The 23,506-nt window shown below is 38.9% G+C and overlaps 1 protein-coding gene across 1 annotated transcript in view; it reads left to right on the forward strand.

The window, feature by feature from the left end:
* mtmr11 (myotubularin related protein 11) overlaps positions 1-15,292 on the forward strand; it is a 37,806-nt gene extending 22,514 nt beyond the window's left edge. The window contains exons 9-17 of the mRNA XM_062423070.1: positions 103-191; positions 1,038-1,165; positions 3,183-3,261; positions 4,227-4,297; positions 7,826-7,998; positions 8,809-8,979; positions 9,203-9,418; positions 10,546-10,863; positions 12,989-15,292. Coding sequence (XP_062279054.1) covers positions 103-191; positions 1,038-1,165; positions 3,183-3,261; positions 4,227-4,297; positions 7,826-7,998; positions 8,809-8,979; positions 9,203-9,418; positions 10,546-10,863; positions 12,989-13,459 — 1,716 coding nt within the window. The 3' untranslated portion in view covers positions 13,460-15,292. The remainder of the gene's footprint in view (positions 1-102; positions 192-1,037; positions 1,166-3,182; positions 3,262-4,226; positions 4,298-7,825; positions 7,999-8,808; positions 8,980-9,202; positions 9,419-10,545; positions 10,864-12,988) is intronic.
* Positions 15,293-23,506: the final 8,214 nt, after the last annotated feature.

Here is a 23,506-nt window from a genome sequence, read left to right on the forward strand (position 1 = left end):
TACGTGACCTATTAGAAAAGACAGGATCTGTAAATGTTAGTAAATGTTAGTTATAATCCAGCACATGATAGTGAAACTGGGGTTTGGTTGTTTTTGTTGCAGCGCTGGTGTTGGCGACACCCTAGAGGCAGCGATCTAATGCGAATGGCCAGCTTCCAGAATAACATCTACCATGAGAAAGACGACATCAGGTTTGTGTGTGTGTGTGTAATTTTTTCCAGATGGATGTGCACGTGTGACTGTCAGTGGAAGCATATGAACGTGTTTTAAGATGATTTATCTTAGTTAGTAAGAATAAATGTAGTGGTATTTCTCTCTGCCAGCTGATAGAGTGTTCACAGACAAGCCAAGTTGTCTTTGTACTCTATTCAATCAGTTTACACAATTTCCTATCCCAGATCTAACTGTTCGTTTCTCACATCACCAGTTGTTAGTCGAAGTCCATTTCTTCCTTCTTTCCTTCTTTAAAAAAAATGCTGTGCCTGCTGTGTAAGAGATTGGAGGGGTCAGGAGTCACTGCAAACTGAGTCTCCTCATGCAGCACATTGAATAGTTCATCATTCTGTACAGAGGACGCACTGATGTGTTTAATAGCTGTCTGAACACTGGAAACCTTAAATCCAAAATAGCCTTTAGTAAAAACAAGCAGCTGGCCACAGACTAAATACAGCAGGAGTGTACAGAAGCTTGAGGCCCCAGTTAAAAAAGCAGCGTCATACAGCATTAAGTCAGAAAAGCAGACTTAAGTTGCTCTAATGACTTTTTACTCAGCATTGCTTTTTATCTGTTCCAAATGAAGCAAGATTTAAACCAATTACTAAAATTAAATATCACAGTGTTTCTCTGGGAAATCCATCCTGATAGCTTTTTAAAGGCATTTGACTCTAAACTTTTATGCCTTTGGAGATGATATCCACTGCTTACAGACATAATCACTAAAAAGCTACTAAATGCGTCCGAGGCAACTTGATTGAACAGTAACACAGGCTTGTTGCAGGTGTAGCTGTGTGTTAACAGCAGGTTGTTTTGTCCCGTAGAAACCTGGAGCTGATCCTGTTTGGTAGTCAGTCCTCTCTGTGTGTGGTGGTGGAGCTCGGAGAGGAACTGCCCTCACCTGCTGACATCCAGCTGGCACACAGCCGTCTGCGCGCCCTCTGTCTGGGAGGTGGGGATAAGACATGAGCACACACATCTGCACACAACAACTGAGCAAACAACTGTATTCACACACAGCATAAAAAGTCATGCCATTCAATGTTATATTATATTATTTTACTATATTCATTATGTTAAGAAGTCAGTCACTTTGTAAGTTAGTCTGCACCTTATCTATCCACTATTCTTCACATTTTACTTGTTATTTATTCAAACTCACACTTTAATTCACATTTTTCTTTGTCATTGTTTTTATTTAAAAAATGTTTTATTGCGTTTTACTTTACCTGACTCCTATGACAATTGATTTTCCCTTCTTGGATTAATGACGTAATCTTATTTTCTGTGTCGGGTTAATGGTATGCAAACTACTGGGAATGTTTTGCTTAACTGAACATGACCGATATAATGACTCAACAATAACAGTTCAGGCTAGGCCATGAGTTTCAATTAAACCTTTGAAAAGAACACAGTATCTTTACATAACTGATACAGTGTGTAGCTGTATACTCACTCGAATCCAAAAAACTGTCGCTGTTCGCAAAGATTGCACCCAAGTCTCTGTAAGGCTCAGCAAGCACACTGTCCTTGGACTCTGTGTCAGTCCCAGAGTCAAACAAAGTATCATCCTCTGTTCCATCCAGTGGACAAAACAACAAAGATAGTGAATCTTTTAGCTTTCAGATCTGTGCTCATACTGTGTGTCGCTGCCACAGCTCAATAATAGCTGATCCTCTGTGCACTTTTGCACATGGCGCTTCAACATCAGCTGCTATCGGTGGGGTCAGTTTGGTCTGTAAATACCGAAATATCACAGCAGCTAGTGTCCTGAAATACTTATGAGTAACACACTGACTCACCACTTGCCTGTGAACCCTTCTGGTTCTCTTTTTATTTCTCTGTACAACATAGACCAGTTAACAGATCATCAGTAGCCTATTTTCATCAGTTGCAAACACAGCTGGAGCGCACAGCACGCGATTGACACCGCTGTTTACAGGACGTTATCGTTCATAAGTGTGGATGCTCACATCGTTAACTTTATAGTTATTGTTACAGTTATCACTCTTAGGTTGGACAGCCTTTTACAGACTCATAACCAAATCCAGATCCAACCTCTCTCTGTATTTTACTGGTGTATAGGACGCACCGGTGTGTAAGACACACCCCATTTTTAAATGAAAAAAAAAGGGCATCTTATTTACCTTTTTATTTATGGTGTATAATAGACAAATAGAGAGAGTGAGAGATCATTTGAACCGTCCATAACTCTGCAAAATTCTTTCTTTATCACACTTGGTCGTATATTTCAAAGTGTATCATTACATTACATCACTGTTTTCCAGCGGTTTAGTTGAGTCTTTCCCACTCACACAGTGGCAGGTTAAAAACAGGCTTTGTGAGATGGTCTTTATTGTTGTTTGTTCTCACGTAAGCGCACACAGCACATTCCATGGCTGAGTAAGAACAGAGATGACAAAAATCCCCACAGTCTACATCTGTCCTGGAAATGAATTGCTGACCCATCTCAGACTCATACACACACACACACACACACACACACACACACACACACACACACACACACAGTTTCACTCTCTCTTGTCATTCTCTCCTGGCTTGAATAATGTTTAAAGGTCACCAATTATCACGGTTCACACATGTGTCAGCTCAGTGTTTTGTCTGTTGTGGCGGAGTATTTCACGGCTCAGAGGATTGCCCCATAATAACAACCACTCAAATGTATTTGGTCAGCTTTCAGGCAGTGGGCTTTGAGTCTTCACAAGTGCAAAAATAAAGAAAATAGACATTGCAGATTGTATTAAAGGATAATCCACTTGAGATTATGTGGATTTTATATTGAGTGCTTGAATTTGTTCAGTTCAGGAGGTGAGTTTCTTATTTAACAAACATGAACAAGAGGACTGTAGACACCAGTTTGTTAGACATACTGAAACCATTTCAGGCTTTCATACATTTGTTGTGATCATATCTAAGCATGAACTGTTTCCTCTTTTGGCTCGTAGATATCTCCACATCTGTGACTGTGCCTGATGACAAATGGTTATCCACCCTGGAAGGCACCCACTGGCTAGACTACACCAGGTAACAGCTCTGATTTGGCAGTCTTGCAATCCATATCATCCATAACAAACAAAAAATGTCTAAGTCACTGTTAAATGTGTCAAGTCTGTGCAGTATAAGGGGGGGGGGGGGGTTGTATTTTTGTGGTTAACTTATAGTGAGACAGGAAATGATGACTAGATGCAACGAAGGTTCCCAGCTGTACTCAGTACCTAAGCCGCAGTGGTGCCACATGTTTACCTCTTATGAAGAAGAACTGTGATCATGAAGCTTAAAAAGAAAAGTCAGCAAACACTGGATGATAATTAATGTACTAGATTTACATTTAATTACAACACCCAAATGTATCAGTACTCTTCAGCGTTGTAGTCATGGGGATCAACATAAATATGTCACGTGTGTTATCTTTGAAGGGGCAGCACAATAAACTGATCCCTATGTGTATATATTAGGGATTTCATGCTTCTTCTTGATAATGACAGTTTAGCAATGACAGGAAATCATTGCAGAGAGAGATGGGGAATCATGTGCAACAAACGTCTCCAGCTGGATGCACACTGTGGTGTGTGGTCACCAGTGCATATTATCATATATGTGTTGAGGCAGCAGAGCTTGGCCATTAATTTCCTAGAACTTTAATTATCTTTACTCAGCTGTTAACATTAGATTTATTTGTTTAATTTTGGATTTATGTGGATGCATCAAAAATATTTATAATATTTACTAGAAATAGTTTATGGACTGTGAAATAACTTTTACCAGATGCAAAAAAAATGAGCATTTAGATCATTCAAATAACAAGATACAGCTTGTTATTCTGCATAAGCAATTGAGGAAGTTTCTCCACTATTTGCAATATTTGAGTAATTATAAGAAGTAGATGTCTACGCTTAGACTTTTAAAACTCAAACTTGTTTATAATTCAGATTTATAATCAGTGTTATATACAGTTACATAATAAAATCATCCTTACTCTCTGTCTCCAGGTCCTGTCTGAAGAAAGCTTCAGAGGTGGCCTGTCTCCTTCGTGGTGGTCACCTGACCGTGGCACTGCAAGGTGAGTCACGTGACCCCAGATCATATTATTCAATCCATTCATTATTCACAGCACCTCCCTCTCATTAATGCCACATTAGGGCTTGCCCTGAACTAGCGATATACCACAGACAAGCACACTCCACTGAGCCTACATGCACACAGTCAATAGGCCTTCATATAACATGCTTTTAAGGACACGGTTACACCTGCTACTACTGTTTCTTTTGAGAGACGGGATGGACTCCATATTAGAAATGTGAAATCTACCTCATGTAAATTATATGAAAATAAACCTACCATTTGTATACCTACAAATACACTATGTGCAACAAAAGTTCACTTTACTATTTGTATCCATACCTGTCCAGGAGAGATGTAATGATGTTGAGAGTGTGATTTTAACTCTTTTTCTGGTCAGTTTATTGTTAGCTGGACCCATTTGAAATTCAGTATTGGTTTGAACTTTTACTTGAGGTAACTTCATGATTTGTAATATTGGACTATACAAATAAAATTGCAAGTCAGTTACAGCTACAGGTACATGGTGCTCTCCTACAAGGCAGAGTGTAGGATTGTAATGTTAGCTGAAGGCAAAAGGATGCCTGGCTATGAAAACACCATCTTTAGATATAGACTAACACCTGCCTGTGTGGGTAGTTGATGTAAATAGTAAGGTGAAGCAAAACCAGCTGTGGATATAGCTTGGTGCATTTCTTCAACACACCGGCTCTTATTGGATCAAACTCCTAGATAAGAGCTAACCTCTCCCTCTCTGGTGTAGTCTTTGATGATGAGAGGTGCTTAGTGAGTGCAGGGATACCTAAAAGCTTCCAGCCTAGCTTCACCATGTTGTCCCCCCTCTAAGAACAAGAGGATCACCTCTGTGCAAAGAGGAAGATGCTGACTGTTGTTTTCTGTGGAGCAGAGGTGTCAACTGATCACCGCCTGGCAGCGAGTTGGATCAGGTGGCGGGGAAATGCTGCTAGACAGACGAGGTAAACCCAAACGTGCAGTGAGGGTGACCTTAGAGTGTCTGACTGGGGCTCATGTCCGCGAGGTCCTCAGCTTTCACCTGCAGAGGTTACTGCTAGTTACAGATTGATTACTTGTGGTGTTGTTGTTCAGACCTCCTGAAATTAACTTACTGAGGCTGTTGTAAAGTAGGAGGTTCAAAAAAAAGAAAAAAGGTAGATTATTACCATGGATATCAGTCAGAATGCATAGAAAAGAAGGCCATGAAACTTCACTCTTAACTTTATTTCATTAATCTGGAATTATATTGGTGCAGCAGTAAATGAAGGGAAGAGAAACACAAATATAAGATTAAGCTTACACAATATATTACCACTCAATATTACTCTTGTAAATAATGTAAATAATGTCAGGATTATTTTATTATATATTTGTTTTACTATTATTGTTCTTTTTCTTATTGCTTCTCTTCTATTTTTCTGTCCAATGCTGCTGTAATAATGCAAATGTCCCCATTGTGGGACTAACAAAGGAATATATTATCTTATCTTATCTTAAATTGGATTACTCCCATGTCTAAAAAACAAGTTAAATGACATCATCAATTTAACTAAATGTACATAGAATAAGATAAAACCTCTAACCAGGTCTGCCACTCCATGTAAAAGTGAAAGTGAATGAGTGAGAGGGAGTGCAGTCTTTAAATAAGGCTTGAGTCGACCCGGTGAACTTAATCAGGACAATAAGGGGGTGACAGAGGGTAAACAAATCAGCCAATTAGTTAGAAGGAAAGGAGAAGTGGAATAAATAAAAGAGAAAATAGTGAGTTGTAACTACAATGACATTGCATTTCTATTTGCCATCCTGGCCACATTTATCAGTATGTCTGAAAGCGAATACTTAATACTCCTTAGATACCGTTTTATGGCTCCTTTCATAGACAGTAGGCTGTTGTTTGCTTTTAATCATCTGTCCTCGCTGCCTGTCGTGCCTTCATAAACACTCAGAGAGGCGGACCCAACACTAAATCGCTCAAACAAAGGCTGTTCTCAGTGAAGGTTGTTTCCTGCTCTCTGCTGCTGTTTGATTTTCTCTGGAACTCTGCAGCTGCGAGTGACTAACATCATAGCGGCCCTTAAATCGCCCGTTTAGCTGAGAGGATCATATATCAGTCGTGCTTTAAGTCTCCTTGTTGTTGCGGCAGATCTGCTGTCGGCCGGATCAGCAGTCAAACATCCCACTGCAGAAATGAGTCACTACACTAGCCCAAAACAGTGTGCCTCTCCCTCTCTTTTTGTCTTGTCTGGCTCTGGGTCTTTGTCTCTCTGTCTCATCATCATTTTTTCAGTCTGGCTCATTGTATTTGTTTCTGTCTCTCTATTGTGAGAGAAAAGATGGAAGCATTAAGAGGAATAAAAGAACAATTAAATGCTGATTTCCAGTTAAGAGGTTGTAAAAACTCAATACTCAATTGTTCTCTTACTGGTGTGCAGGATTGGGAAGGTTATTTTAGAAATGTAATAGGTTACAGATAACTAGTTACCCTATTTTAAAATGTGATAAGTTATGTAACTATTACTATAATTAATTAATCAGAGTAATGTTACTTATTACATTTGATTACTTTCCTAATTTTCTAATGAATGTTTTCAGCTGTTAGGGTAAGTGTTCCCAATACGCACCAAAATATAAGTTCAGGTGTTTTTCATGGATACTGACATGATTTATAAGGGAGATCATTTCTTATTAAGCAAGATTTATCTATCCTTTGAAAATGTATTCATTAGTTCATGTAGATTTTGGAACATAAAATGAAGATATTTTATGAAAAAAGTCAAAAGTCTGACATGGGCTTAATTGGTACTGTGACACCATTTAAGCCCATGTGTGCTCCAAATAAGCCCACGTCACGATTTAATTAAAAAAATATAAAAAATATTGATTTGAAAGAATTAAAAACAGCAATATATGTATTCAGTAACTTGTTAAATATTACAAAATTAGGTCTAACTTCAGATGTAACCTCCTTTGTAATCACCAACTTTTTCATACGTAACTGTCATTTAATTACACGTTTTCTTAGTAACTGCAACAGATTACAGTTACATTTATTGTGTAATTAAGTTACGTAATGCTATTACATGTGACTAGTTACTCCCCAACACTGCGGATGTGGGAGTTACTCATTACAATTTGCAGGAGAAATCAGTACATTAAGCCTAAATACTTAGATTATTAAACTTTAAATTAATATTACTTTACTTTTGTTTTTGCAAGTATGTTTTTGATTCAGTACAATTAGAAAAGCATTCATACTAAGGTTACAGTGCTCTGCATGTAATGTCATATGAGCTAAATGTGTCTAGAACAGCGTTTATATTTTCGTTTTATATTCAACATAGAACCACAAAAAAAGCATCTACATAAACTTGAGCTTGATGAGTCAAATCAAGAGCAACTAGACACTATAAACAGCAGACATAACTACATATTCAGCAGGTTGTTATATAATGTGCTTCAGGTATTTGATGTATAAATATGTTGACCTCGTTCTCTGCCTGTTTTGACGTTGCAGAATCGGATGACCGTGACATGGGCTGCATGGTGTCCAGCTTGGTGCAGGTGATGTGTGACCCCCACTGTCGGACCCAGCGTGGCTTCCAGAGCTTGGTGCAGAAGGAGTGGGTGATGGCCGGCCACCGCTTTTACAGCCGCGTCAACTATCACCGCGACAACGACAAGGAAGAGGTGAGAGGTCAAGCTTCACACTAAAACCTGGCACCGTCACCTCGGATTGCAGGTGACAAATCTTCACAAGGTGCCTCTGCTTTCACTGTGGTGCACGGACAGTTCACCGAAATACTGAACAGACACGGGGAAAGAAAAAAACCTTAATGTAGCACCTCGCTGTACCAAGTGTGTGTGCAATCTTTGTTTAAGGTCAGATATAATTGTGCAATTATAGCACTTGTTGCCGTACATTTGGTGATATCACTGATGGAAACAATGGAAGAAAAAGTTAATCTTGATATCATTGTTAACAGTTTGTCTAAGATAAATTTAACATTTTATTGGTTAACTATAGGTTTTGTGAAGCATGAACACTTAAGGAATCAATTAGCTTTTAACTCTTCACTATGTGACTTTGTACATAGACATTTGAACATATCCATACTCATATACTACTTTGATAATCATTAATTTGATTTATATTGCCCAACCCTTCTACCATGATATGATTCATACTTAGCAGATCGTATTAAAAGTGATTAAAGATACACGTCTCCTCTAAAATTAACATAGGACATGATTAAGACAGAATTCAAAACATTTTGGCCTGTTCTTTCTTCATCCATCCACTCATCCACCTCATCCTGTGCTACTTTTTCATTCATCTTCCTCCTCTATATCTCTAACCTCCTTTATGTCTTCTTTATCCCTCCTGTCATATTCTCTTCCTCCCTTCTATGTCCCTTCCCTCCCTTACTCATTAAATAATCCCTACCTCTCTCTTAACTTTCTTTTCTTCGCTCCCTTTATTTCCCCTCCTCCCTCCAGGCTCCAGTCTTCCTGCTTTTCCTGGACTGCGTTTGGCAGCTGTGGTCCCAGTATCCCTCTCGCTTCCAGCTGACAGATGACTTCCTGTTAGCTCTGCACGACAGCGTCCACCTGCCACTCTTCTCCAGCTTCCTGGCCAACTGCCAGCGGGAGAGATGCAAACGCTCCCAGGTACGGGACACCTGAGAGGGGCTTTGGTATCTTCTGCCTCCGATTATAAAACTGAGAAAAACCCCTGTGATGATAATGATTATCGTGCAACTTAACACTGTATTGATGTCATTAAAAGTGACTTTTTATGACATATTCAAGCCATTACATGATCATTTGATGCAGACATACAGGTATAGAGGTGTTTCTGGATCTATCTAACCTGGTCTCCTACTCTGTCCAGACCCTCGGGCAGTCCTACACTCCGGTCAATGGCTGGAGAGATGTCCTTCATCCAGACTCCTCAGATCCATCTGACCCTCCTCTGCCCTCAGTTTGGGACTGGGCTCTACAGTACAGCAAGCAGAGACAAGTGCATTTCACCCAACCTGTCCCCCCGAACCCTCCGCTGCAGCCTCTGCTCAACGGAAACCTCAACACCAACCCAGACACTCACAGAGTAAGACTGCTCACTCTTTATGTGATGCATCACGCCCTCTAGTGGCCATTTCAACAGTGATCACTTCACCTTAGTGAGTACTAGTGATGGGAATTGCAGTTGCATTAGGCTCCCTAACGGCTCATCATTAATTACTACTTCTGGCTTTTATAATTCAGCCAAATTTAACCTTTTCTTCACCTATGATTGGTATGTGTGCACATATATCACGTAAATGATTCAGTGTAATTATGCTAGACTTAATCATTTCAAGATTACCATTATTTTACATTTTGTTCAGTGTAAAAATATTAACGTAAAACAACAAACAATAGTACCAGTGTATTTAACTATTTATTTATATTAAATGCTTGTCCAAGTCGGACAGGGTTTCATTTGATTTATATAAATATATGGTTGTTAACACAGTGATGGGTGTTTCTTTCATTAATATATAATTTTAACTAAATTTATAGTGAGGCAAAGAGAGATTTTCTCTTTGTCTTTGTTGTTTTCAGCCATTTAGGCAGGCCCAGCTGTCTGAGTCTATTGGCAGCAGATATCAGATCTGCCCCGTAGCCTGCTTTAAATTTTGCATGTATGCCTTTCTCCTTAGATTTTAAAATGTTACAATAAAAACAGCTCTCGGACGGTAGCTTGCTCCTTTACGTAAGAGACTAATCAGTATGTTGATACAGAAGAGCAGCATCAGGATTTATGAGTAGTAGTTACTGATTCTGTTGTCTAGTGTGCAGACTTAACAGACATCTTTCAATGTCCAAAATATTTGCAACAGTCCATTGCACCCTCTTGTGTTAGTTATAAAACATGCATCAGACTGAAATTGACTTCTTGGTAATAGGATGACAGTAATGCACTCAAACTAACATCTCCATATCACTAATTATTAATCTTATTTTATTAATTAAGATAATTATTAGATGTGCTAATCAGTAAAATAAAGTAATGTGATTATTTTAAAATGAAAACCTACATAATTCTTCATGGTACGTGTTTGGGAACCACAATACAGGACAATATCTGGTTTCATTCATTTAAATTCCTTAGATTACTTTTTCAGGTGTCTTTTCCTTAAATTTTAACTCAAATTTATTTTTCGCTTTCATCCTCCCTCTTCTGTCCACCAGCTGACTGACACCATCCCCGGCTCGGTGTTCCTCCTCTCTCGAGGCACTTTCACCTGTCCTGCTAACCTGCTTCCCTGGCGCAGCGGCAGTTTGGGTGTTTACAAAAAGAGCCACCGGAGGGCGCCGTCCTCTGAAAACGTTCCCGGCTTGGAGAGGCTACTGAAAGCCTGGGCCCTGACTGAGCTTCCCCAGGGCCTCACTTCCTCCTCTGGACCTCAAGGACCACTTGACCCCTACGAGCCTTTACTGCCCCTCCTTATGGGGCCTTGCATGGGCCTGTGGAGGGAGTGCTACCTCCGAGGGGCGCTCCATGCACAGGTACGTGGGAACAGCTTCTTTATACTTCTTATATCACAGATTCTTTTTTATTTGAAGAAGAATCTGCCAGTTTTAAACATTTTTTAATTAGTAGATACATTGATCTTAAAATGCATTCAAGATCTCTTAAAACCGAAATACTTATAGTTTCTTTTTTTTTAATGATAGGGTTTGTGTTATTTTATGTTTTCATGCTGTCTCCAGAAGAGACTAAACATACAATTAATTCATCCTCTTAACGAGTGGTGTGTAACCCATGCTTTGGTGCCACAGAAGTCCTTTGTTCATAATCAACAACTCTACAACTGCATTTTAGAGTTTTTAGAGACAAGCAAATTTGTTTCTTTATCTGAATCCCCACATTTCTTCCAGCTCATGTTTAGTTTACAGACTTTAAGTTTCCACATGAACCAGGCAGCCAGTAAAATGTGAGAGTATTTGTCAATCAAAGTATTAAACGTAAGGTATTCATTCAGTTTATATCAGAAAAGATATGATGCTAATCTGTCTTCAGTCTACAGACTCATCCGACAGGCGTTAGCTCATTTAAACATTGAAGGGTTACGTGTCTAAGTGCGGATGTGCCATCTAGTTATTGAGTGAGCACCATCCTCCACAGATGTTTTGTTAAATTTGGCCCTCAACATTTCCATAAGGCTCCTCATATCCGCCACGTACAGCCTCATCATGCCTTCTGTGTTACATCCTCTCACATCATGACCGCTCGCTCCGTAATGACGCGGTCTCTTTGATGTGCAGATTAGTCTGAGCTGATGATCGACAACTCCAGATATGGACGTGGGACAGCCTTTTGTGACGTAAGCGCAGCAGTGCATCTAGTAGAGAATAGTGAAGGGGTGCGTAGGCGGGTGCAGCCGTCTATTTTAAGAGAGAGATGGAGGAACAAGTTAAACCAAAATCAAAACCGCTAAAACTCATTGCTCTGTGGGAGCAATGAGGGTTAAATTATGTTATTTTATGTAATTAAAGTGTTTCTCCTACAATTTCACACACCATTTAACTAACCCCTTAAGGCCTTCCTGTTTTTTTCTTAGCAGCATTGACACAAGATATCTATTCATTCAGAAATCACTGAATATTTTTGCTCTGACTCCTCTATAGCAGTTAACCTCACTTTCAGTACCTGCTGAAGTCCTGAAAAACAAGAGAGAATAAAACAACCCAACTCTTGTTTAATTTTGGTTACTGTTATTTGGAGTCCTGTTTCTTTTTGAGAGTTAACTTTATGTTTAATGCACTTCAGCACTACAGAGCCACTCACTGCAGCCTTTTATCATTACGATACACCTCTCTGACGCAGTGACAGGAAAGGCTGAATATTGTCATCTTCAGTTTTAGATTCTTTCCCTTTTTTTGTTGAAGGTTTATTTCTACTATCTGGTTTTATATGCTGTTCTATATAAAAGTCTAGATGTGGTGGGAGGTAGGATTCAATGCCAGGCTGTTTTCATGGGCTGGAGGAGATTGTTTAGGTGTACCTAATAAACTGGGACCTTGTTGTAAAATTGTGTGAATGTTGAAGGAAAAGGTTGGTTATATAATATATTTTGGATATTGTCAATAAACCCTATGAAAAGACCAGAACATGCTTTGCAATGCTTTCGACGATCAACCAACACTCAGTTACTTCTCTATCTGTCTGTGGCACTCAACCCTAAAGCTATTTGTTCTTACTGAAATTATAAATCTTTGAAAAACAGTTCATGAAAATATACTTAAATGTTTTAAAAAGACTAAATAATTTGTTTAAACACCTGGGCATGATAGAGTTTAGCAAACGTTAATCAAACAGGAACAGGGCATTTGTTGGGAACTATTTTTAGCTGCGGATTAACACAACTGTGGTAATGAAGGAACATTGTGGCTCAATGATGTGTTTTTAATAGTTTTTGGAGCTCTCCGGTACTCCAAAGAGGAATAGGTTATGTTAGGCTTCCTCTACACAAACAACATTTATTAATCAGATCATTGAATTGGTGTTTTTGGTGTTTTTCAATAAGAAAAATGCAGAATATCGAACGACTTTAATTCTTTGAGTGCATTGAGGCTGAATAAGTGAAGTTAGTGACCTCTCAAGAGAAACTGTGTTGCTTTCCATCCTCAGGCATTCTCACACCCCATCTCTGCCAACCACCCCCACCCTGTGGAGCGACTAGCCCGTGAGGTGCAGCAGCTCAAAGACAAGCTAGAACAAGTGTCCTCCACCACCAACACCACCACCAGCACGGATCCTCACCCACCCATCAGGACAGCTGAGCCCCGGCGGACCGACACCAACATGAACCAGAACACCAACAACGGCACTTTCCTCTTCCCAGCGTCGAGGCCTCAGAGCGCGGGTGCGAGCAGAGCGGCGGCCCCCTCTAACTCCACCAACTACCAGACTTCAAGGGGTCCTGTGCCCGCCTCAGCCCCACCATCCAGGCCCAGCCACAAAGATAACGGTGGAAGCAACAAACACACCTTCCTCTTTGGGCACTCGTCAGTAACAGAGGCCCGTCCTGACCAGCGCTACTATCCTGCACCTAATAATGCCAAGCTGCCTAAGAGCAACGGATCCTCAATAGCCTCCTGAGGTCTGATACAGACCCTCCCAACCCATGATGGGTACTATAACCAAATCACCTGCCTGCACATTATAAAACAGACCGTTCTCTGGCTGGCTTCATGTACTGAGGAGACCCAGACGTGTTTCCTGTCATTTGATTATTGACTATAACATGATAAGCAAAATGAGACACATTTGGGTGCAGCACAGTAAACTTACTGCAGTAGTATCAAATAATCAGTGCAAGAGCCCTCGACTCTGTTACATATCATCAGTACTGTATTTTTAAAAAAATGTGACAACTGTTTTGTATATTTGTAAATGTAACAAACTCCTGATTTATTCAATATTTCCTCTAAAGAAATGTATCTTAGTGCAGTGAAGCAAAGACTTAAAAAGAATAAGGGCTTCAGAATGAAAGCTTTAGAGCACATCTTGCAATATCTTAAAAAACGCAGTCGAAACTGTCATGACACATTTTTTCTAAGTGTCATGACACTCTTCATGAAAAGCTTGTATAGTCCATTTTTAGCTTCTTAGAAGGCGTTCTTATCCGAGTGACAGGGTAGGATGTAGATAATGGTGTCATGCTTTAAGGGCACTTAGACAAGACACAAAGCAGTGAATACACACATCAGAGTCCATTATGTGACTGTTAGATATTTAATATGTGCAAAAAGACACATTCATTTCCTCATTTTGGTATCTGAGCTTCATAAAAAGTAGAATTTTGTTTAGTAAATGATAATATTCTTCTAATGATAATCTTCATTTTTGAGCTCCAGGCGTTGTGACCAGTGACTTAAATGTGGAATTTAGGGCATGAGAGCTATTTTGGTGCTGCTCTCATATCTCCTCAGTTGCATGCATGCTTGGGAGCAGCGAGAGGCCCAGATTCAGCTCAGTGTTAGCCTCTATGTGTCAGAATATGACCACTGAATATTATTGTAGTATAATTCATCTCCTGCATGACTGAGATCATTTCAGGGCTTAAGTAATATAATCTTAACTAAACGTTTATCTTTCTCTCATGTTATTTTATCGGTCAACTTCTGATGTCATACATGATGATACATGTTGATAAATGTGATTTCTGTAGTTTTTGACCAAACTCTAGTTTTTGACCAAATTTAGTATTATTTTGAAAATGTCTCCATCATTTTTGTAAAAACACAGATGTTATTCTGCCTTTTGATTATTATACCTTGAGAAGGTACCAGTGTTGGAAGCAAAGGGAAGCTTATTTCTTCCTGTGTTTACTCTTTTTTTTCTTCTCCCTGGTGGTGTATCAGTATGCAGCCAGCATTTAGGTCAAGGACTTGGAAGTGTCTGACTGCATTTAAAGCACAGAGGGAAGCGTCTGGTCCTGTGCCTTTAAGTCCAGGTTGTTCGCATGATGTGGGTGTCAAGTAGATGCACTGGCATCATTCCCACGGATGAATGAATTTGCACCGATTATGTATTTGAAAAAGCATGTTTTTCTAGATTTTTTTATGGCGGTATAACAGTTGACAGATGTATGCCTGATGCTGACCGTCTCTTATGTCAAACGGTACCTCACTTAATAGCACTATGAATTATTAAATTGTTGTAAATATTCATTACATCAATATCAGCTACAATTTCAGAGCTTTCCAGGTGTGATGCCAATGCATTTGCTTGTCTTCCATGGAATAAAAAACAAGTTCATCATCGTCCTGTTGCAGCACGAAAGATCAAATCTGATCTTCTGCTGCACCTCTTGGTCTGCTTCATTGTATAATTTAATGTTTTTGGTACGATCTTTACTTCAATTTGCCAGATGTACATATTTTTTTTTGTATCAGCATGTTTTGATCCTGATAAATAAAAAGTATTATCAGTTAATAAACTCTCTGATCTGAATCTCCACCACAAATATGAAAACAAGGAACAAATATGTTCTTATACACAGCTCACAAACTTTATTTTTTAACAAAATAAATATTTGAAATATGATCTGGAACACTTAAAAAGTAGCATGGTACTGTACAATAGAATTAAAATTTAAAATCCAACCGTCTCGCATGATATGTACAGTCAGAATAAAACAATGTAAGAATAATGTGCAAAAATGCTCAATACTTTCACGGAAAAATGTACAAAGTAAGAACTCGCCTGACAGGAAATGTTAGATTTTCAAAATATCTACTGCACAGTTAAGTCATGGCTCTGGTTTGTCTCTCCAGTTTTCCAACATTATTTTAACTGATCTATGTTTTTTGTACAGACGTAGGTAGAAAACCTGCATGCTATTAAAAATATATGAATGAGGTGTTTTTCTTGATCGTTATATTCCACTACAATTTGGGATAAAATGGACCAAATTTGGACCACAGATGGACCACATTTGTTATGATGACGTGCAAGTTTTCAACCATTTATTGAGACGCATTTTGGCACTTTGAATCTATGGATGGAAGTGTCATGCATTCTCACATTTCACCTGTTTAACACAGACAACAGAGCAAGAGAGACAGAATGAAGTCAGATTGTTGTTTTCTGCAGTCTGAAAATCGCCACATCGCTGTCATGGCAGTGTGTTGAAAACTCAACCAGGTCGCAGCTGAAAAATCTAAAAAGATTTAAGTCCAACATCATCCCTCCCATGCTGGAGCTTCATGTTTACCCCCACCGGCTCCCGTGCTCCTTCCCTGTACACTGATGCTCATGCAGGATGCTGTAGGGCCCGTTGAAGTACCCGGAGGAGGACGGGCCCAGGCATCCGAGCTGGCTGAGGGACTTGCACATGGGGCAGGGGTAGTCAGACAGCCCCTCGATGTCCTCGAAGGCCAGGTTGACGATCTGGTCGCAGCAGGGATCGCAGTAGAGGTGGCCGCATGAGAGGCGCTTCAGGCGGGCCTCGAAGGAGATGCAACACTGGCAGTGAGGCAGGTCAGGGCCTAGTGACAGGGAGCCGGTCAGGGAGCTGCTCTCCAAGCTGCCGGCCTGGCTGGAGCTCAACTTGGTGGGAGACCTGAGGAAGAGGGAAATAGTTATAGTGGGATCAGGGGGCAGAGGTCAGACAAAAGATTATCCTGATAGTTCCCAATACAGTTAATTTAATACAGTACAGCACAGGAGGATCAATATGGTTATTAAAGCTAGAGCAATACATTGGCAACTATATCAACTGATAACTTATAGTTCCATCAGTATCTGTGTATATGTTGACTAATAAACAACATGAAATATTAGTACAGGTTTATTATGTATTTTAGAAACTGTGTCTCCATCCATTGCACAGTTTGTCCAGCAGAGAGCACTCATAAATTAATCTATTCCTTTAAAAAAACAAAACGTATCAAAAATGTTTCTTTCTATTCATGAAAAAAAGGGAAAGAAACTGTCAACCGATATATTGTAATCACATTTTTTTAAACTCTCATCGCCCTCAAATATCCAGTAGCCATTTGTGGTCCTCAGTTGTACATATGTCAGCTATGTTATTTATTTTAATTGTTAAGTCTTTTAAGTGTCAGACATTTTTGAAAATGATGACATCTTTAAATAACTCATTTTGTATAATCTACAGTCTAAAACAGTATAATTCATTCTATAATTAAACACATTGGGGAAAGAGGCTAATCTTCACTTTTGAAAAGCTAAAACTAGCAAATATTTGAAATTTTTGCCTGACAAATGAGTCTGAAAATGAACTGATAATTAAAATGAACCAACTCATCATCGTAGCACTGTTTCATAGTATAATTTCATTCCATGCTGCTTTCCTTTAAAACACATTCTGCCTGAAATCTGTAGCTTTCTCAAAAAATATGTAGCTCTATTTGACAATTAATCTACAACAATGAACCTTTTTTGTCATTTCCTGAGCAAAAATACCAAATAATCTCTGGTTCTAAAAACAACTAACTTTTCGAATGATTTTGTAGACAAAACTATCAATCGATTCATTGATCAAATAAATATGTAGATTAATAATAATGAAAACATATTTGAAACCTTAAAAATATGATATGGCAGCTGTGTGATACAAATATAAACACGCTTTCCTGTTGCACACTAACACAGATTTGAGCTTAGTGTACAGGTATGTTATGGGGAATAACTGGTCAAACAAGTACTAAATACACAGTTAGGGTGGATTTTGGCTCTTGTGCAAGTTTCTGTTGTCTGGAAGGTGTGTCATGCTGACATTTATCTATGTTCTGTATATTCAAGATCAGATTTTGACACAGATACAGGCTGTTTATTGAATGTTGAATCCTCATAAATAGCTGCAGTGAACACCTGCTGGAGCTGAACTTTAGAGGATACTGTCAGAAGATGAGCAAGACATGACATGAAACCTGTACAATTTGAATGCATGCTGCCCATTTTAATGAGCTAGAAAATCCTATGTTCATTTATATTCCCATTGGACACACATGGAAAAGGAGACAAATGATCCATGGTAGTGGTTATAACCTTTGTAATGATTTCAGATGCTCTGTTTCCACGTTGTGTAACATAAATTGATCACAGTGAGGAACAAATGAACACAAATAATGACTCAGAAAACCTGTTGTCATAACAACTGTGAGGTGAAGGACGATATTTCTCCTTAAAATCTATTGTTGCAGTGTTGTATCATTTAATCAGTTCATGGCCCATATTTAAAAAATGTCCTCAGTGAGACAAAAAAAAGAAAAAGGATTACACAATTCAGGATTATCCAGAGTGCTGAATTTTAACATATACGAGGAAATATGAAATATGAATATCAGCATAGTAGATTTTGAAAATTGGTTCACCTCATAATAAACTCATCACACAGTAATTGTATGGGAATATATATTGGGATTTTTCACGTTATGTAGCCTTAAATTAAAAAAAAAAACCAAAACCAGGTTGACAGCCTCCACTCACCTCGTCGACGATGAATCTTTAAAACAGTCGAAGCTGAGAGCTGCTAGGATCCTCCACAGCAGATCCATGCTGGTTCCTCTCATGATAAAATCCAAATTTCATCGACCTGGTTTCTGGCGAGCGTCATATTTTGGAGAGCAGCACGACAACGCTGAGTCTCTGTTGCCTTTTGAATTAAAGCACAAAACAAAACACCCCCCTCTCACCCTCTCTTTCTCTTTCTCTCTCTGTCTTTCTCTCTCTTCCCCTCGACCTCCCCCCTCTTCCTCCTCCTCCTCCCACGCTGGGGTTTTTATTTTATTTTTTAATTTTTGTTATATACGAATGAAAACGATGTGCTGTCATCATCCGGGAGGTAAACAAAGCGCTACTTTCATTGCTGTGCACGTTTTTGAATCGCTCTCAGTGTGGTTTCCTGTCAGCAGCAGAGACAGACGCACAGAGGCGCAGCTGAGGTGTTTCATTTGCATCAATCAGAGAGAGAGAGTCACACACACGCCTGATCAAACCTCACCAATGAGCTCAAAGTGGAACAGGAGACTGAAATGGCCTCGAAATACCTCAAAATATACTGCTGATATTTAGAGCATTAAAATGTGCCAATGTGTCATAACAGAAAATTATCATAATTAGGTCTATCACGGGCATCAGATGTGTATCCTATAGCTTAATATTGCCTTAATTTCTGGCTAGTGTAGCTAAAATCCTCAATGAAATGGAATATATTGTTTTATTATCTGCCCTTATTCCTTTTATGGATGTCTACTGCTGAATTTCTACAGGTACGTACCCGCACCAAGCACTTTATTAGGAACACCTGTGTAATCTGATGTGGTCCAATAAACACAGTTCTGCCATTAAATCTACTTAAAGTCTGTAAAGCAACAATAAATATGTTCTGAGTTTAACATAGCACAGAAAAGTGTGTTGTTACCACCCTGTCAAATTTAAATGATTAAAAAAATTAATAAATTAAGCTTCAAAACTGTGAGAAATCCCCCCCCCCCCCCCCTCTCAAGTGTCAATCATTTATCACCACTACGACCTGAAAAATGGATGCTATGTCTAGCAGCTTTCTCACGCGTCACCTCAAAATACTGCTGATTTAGAGCATAAAAAAGTCCCAATATTTCATAACTGAAAATTATCATAATTATCACACACATTAGATTTGTATCCTAATAATATTTCCCTTAATTTCTGGTTGTATGGCTAGTGTTGACATCCTAAATGAAATTGATTATTTCTATAAATTTTGTTAATTGTTTCTGTCCTCTTGTTATCTACCCTTTTTCATTTTTATGGAGATCCACTGCTGTAATATTTCTATAGTTGAAGCACTTTATTGTCATTGTATAGCACAACATGACAACCCCAGAGGTGCATTTAAAAACCAGTACAAATAAATAAATAACTAAATAAATAGATACATTATAAATAAAGAGTAAGGCTAAACAGCAGAATAATCATAGGAAATTCAAACTGTGGCAATGATGCCAGGCTCAGTAGCACAGATAGGTATGTACAATCACCGAGAACTTTATTAGGAACACCTGTGCAGTCTGATGCGGTCCAATACACACAGCTCTGCCTTTAAACCTACTTAATGAAGCTTAGGCATCTACAGTTTTTGTTAATAGAAAGGTGCTAATTCTACTTTATGTTTACAATTGAGATCGTAGTGGGTGGTGGTGGTGTAAGGGAGTGCATTATATTGAAAATGTTCCCAATATGTTGTCCATCCCATCAAAATACATGAAGGTTGCAAAACATTAGGAACACTTTTTGAGAATGTATAAGCTTCATAAAAGTATAATTTATGGTAGAACTGTTGTATTGGGTCGCATGAGACTCCACAGTTAATAATAAAGTGTTATGGAGTGTCGTGTTCAATGGTGAAGTCATATTTGATATTTGCCTAAACATGTTTCAGTTTCTTTCAAACCACTGTGCAGCTGTCATGTCTCAATGTCAACTTGTAACGCAGGAAGACGAGAAAAGATAATTTGAGTGTGGTCCTTGAGGCGAAAAATAATACTTCAATAACAGAGAGTCTAAAAGTTTTCGATCAACTGGCTCCAGCTGAAAGGTCAGCGTCTTGAAAGCTGAGATGCACAAGGCTACAGTTTTCTGGATGGTTTTATGAAATAATAGACACAAAGTTAAGGAAATGACAGCCTCCATTCAGACAATTATATCCCAAAAAGGTTTTTGTTTTTGAAACTCTAGGCACTTTCCACAGTTTACACTGTGTGGTTGGGTGCATTTCATTGTACTACTGCATGAAATGACAATAAAGTTTAATCTAATCTAATCTGATCTTAATTGTTCCTCTTTTGTACAGCCAGCAGGAGTAGATGAGCATTGACGGAGGATTTGAGGGAGAGTCTGTAAATTGAAATGTGTCCCAGTTTGTGCCTTTCATGCATTACGAATCACAGAGCTAAGCCACCCTTTCTGTTAAAGATGAATACTTATTGATGTCTGAAAAAACCCAGAAGGTCTTTCAAAAAAGCTCAACGATGTTCTGAAGGAATTTCTCAAAGACTCTCATGACCGTCTTGATGAAAAAAGGTTTTCTGTCCACTGCACAAAAAAAGAGATTTTTTTTTAACCCATTTCTCAAACGTCTACTCTATTTCCTGTTGAGGTAAACATCTGCTTCTTTGTTTGGATTTAGGAAAAAAGTATTTATCTTTTTAGCTTAGCTCTATGACGTGTATGTGACGCTAATGCATAAGTGGCACAAACTGAAGCTGAGTTAGAGCTCCAATACGTCTCTTCTGGGTTACAGTTTTACATTTTGAGACAAAGCAGGCTCATACTTTGCACACTTTCTAAACTGAGCCCTTATAAAATTGTAGTTTTTGAGCTCTTTGGAGCTGGAGTTTGATATTATTGTTAAACGTGACCTTAAACGGCCACCAGATGGAGACAGAAACCTTCAGTTTGACACTGATGCTGAAGAGTCTATAATATTTTATCATCCATCATTTTGTCCCTTAAAAACAAGAACTGCACAGCTGCCATTAAAGGAAATGACGACTTAATTTAATCCAACTGTGTATCAACTGCTGATTATCATAAACACTAGCCAAGAAAGGAAATCCTACAGTTCCAACATGAATATTGTAAGAATACATTATTGTGTGTCAGGAGAGCTGATATTAAATGCCACATGGAGGTTTATGAGTCACATTGCATTGTGGTTAATGCTGAGGTATTAAGGATGATTATAATGACTCAGCTACAACCCTAATTGAGCTGCTGAACACCTGTATTTGTGCAATTTTATATAAAGCCTTGGTTTTCACCTGTGATTCATTGCAACATTTACAGCTGCAGATAAGGGCTGGCAGGGGAGCATCATTAAATGGACTCTGGCTATGTTATTGTGCCTTGGAAATTTGATCCTGCTTGGAAATTAAACTGTGTGTCAACTAGGTGTGACCTTGCTCCTGTGAGAAGACGCTGTTTAAAAAAAAGAAGAAAACAATTAGAGTCAACAGCTGTAGATGCACACATGCTGTAGAGCTGCAGTTCGTCTCTGGAGGTATATTTGGGTTTGTAGAGATGATAATGTGGTGTGTCAGAGCTTCAGCCGGGCCAGCTGCCGGCTGCTGCAGGGGGAACGTGTGCAGCTGTGTTCATCTGCTCTGTCAGTGGACCAACAGGTTCCTCTGCAGAGCCCAGAATGGAGAGGTGTTGCTTCACCTCCTCTCTCTTTTCTATCTGTGTAAACTGTCACATGATGATTCAGCATGGTTCATTAATGTCTAAAAAGGGGGTGACACATGCTATTTTCTTTTCTTAGTTAGCCCAACTGAAACTGGACTTTTGAGGCCAATGCTGACACTGATACTTAGAGTTTTAAAACACTCAATAGTGATTAATTTCCACACATAATTTACATCCAATGCCAACATGCAGTGCCAACGCAGTTATAGTGTGCCCTTTATGTTGTGAGGCAGAAAGTGAAGAAACTAATGAGTGTGTAGACCATGTAATTTTTTTTAAAGAAGAAAAAAAGTTAAAAGTAATAGCAGAATTGTCCAGCATTAGTGTGTTTGTCTGGCGATAATTGGCAGAACTAGACATTTCACATTTGAAAGTTAAAAGTTGGGGGTGTGTCCGCTGAAGGTGCTTAAATCCACCCCCAGATGAGCAGTCTGACCCCTGAACTGACAACTAATGTCTAATTCCCTTAAAAAAACATACAGTTTAAAATGGGCCTTGTTGGTAGGTGTAAGACCAGCAACATGGATGATATCTCAAACAAAAGTTAACCTGAGGAGACACTATTTGATTTAATTGGCACCTATTTTGTAGGTAAATTTGGACTTATTTCAGTAGAAATGTAACTTACATGAGTACACATGATAAATCACAATCATCGTTATGTTAAAGTTCAGTGTCCACATTACTCACTTCTTTAAAAGAGCTCTGGTCTGCATGTTTAAGCTGCAGGAAGATGTCTGTAGTGATGGTGAAGGTAGCGGTGTGGCGTCCGCAATGCAGCCAGAGGGAGTGAGGGTGAGGCCATTTTAGGCCTGCCCAACAAATCCTGAACACAAAAATGGTGAAAAACAGTTTAACAGTCTAACTTCACAATTCAGTACGGATTTGCACATTTTCAGCAATTTTTTCTATATGATATGTTTCAAAAAGAATTTTCTATCTGATATTCCTTTACACAGACTTTAATGTCAACAAATCTAAAGTGTGGAGCCAAACCAACAATGAACTGATCCTACTTATAAGTATTGTGTGTGTATTTAATGCCTGATATATCTTATTCTTCTGTGCTGTAGCAGTCACATTTTCAGTCTCAGGAGAGTAGTTCTGTGTAAGGCAGACACTATTGCGTGGTTCCTTTTACAGAGCCTCACTAGCATGTGATGCTGCATATCATAAGCTTTTGACTTTTTTTTACAACATTGAACATTGTAAATAACTTAAGTATGAAGGCAAGAGGTTGTGATATGTAGCACCAGAAGCCAGTGATGCATTGTAAACACTGTAAACACAATCAGAAATGGTGACTTTTACACAGAACTACTCTCCGGAGATGAGGTTCAACCACTGCTTTAGTGATAAACATGTCAAATAAACGGGACTACTCTACTATAAAGCCATGTTTTGGTGAGCGAGCAACTCAAGTGAGTTTGTGTGAGTGTGTTTGGCCTG

The sequence above is a fragment of the Scomber scombrus genome, chromosome 7, assembly GCF_963691925.1.
Source record: "Scomber scombrus chromosome 7, fScoSco1.1, whole genome shotgun sequence".
In the NCBI taxonomy this organism is placed as follows: domain Eukaryota; kingdom Metazoa; phylum Chordata; class Actinopteri; order Scombriformes; family Scombridae; genus Scomber; species Scomber scombrus.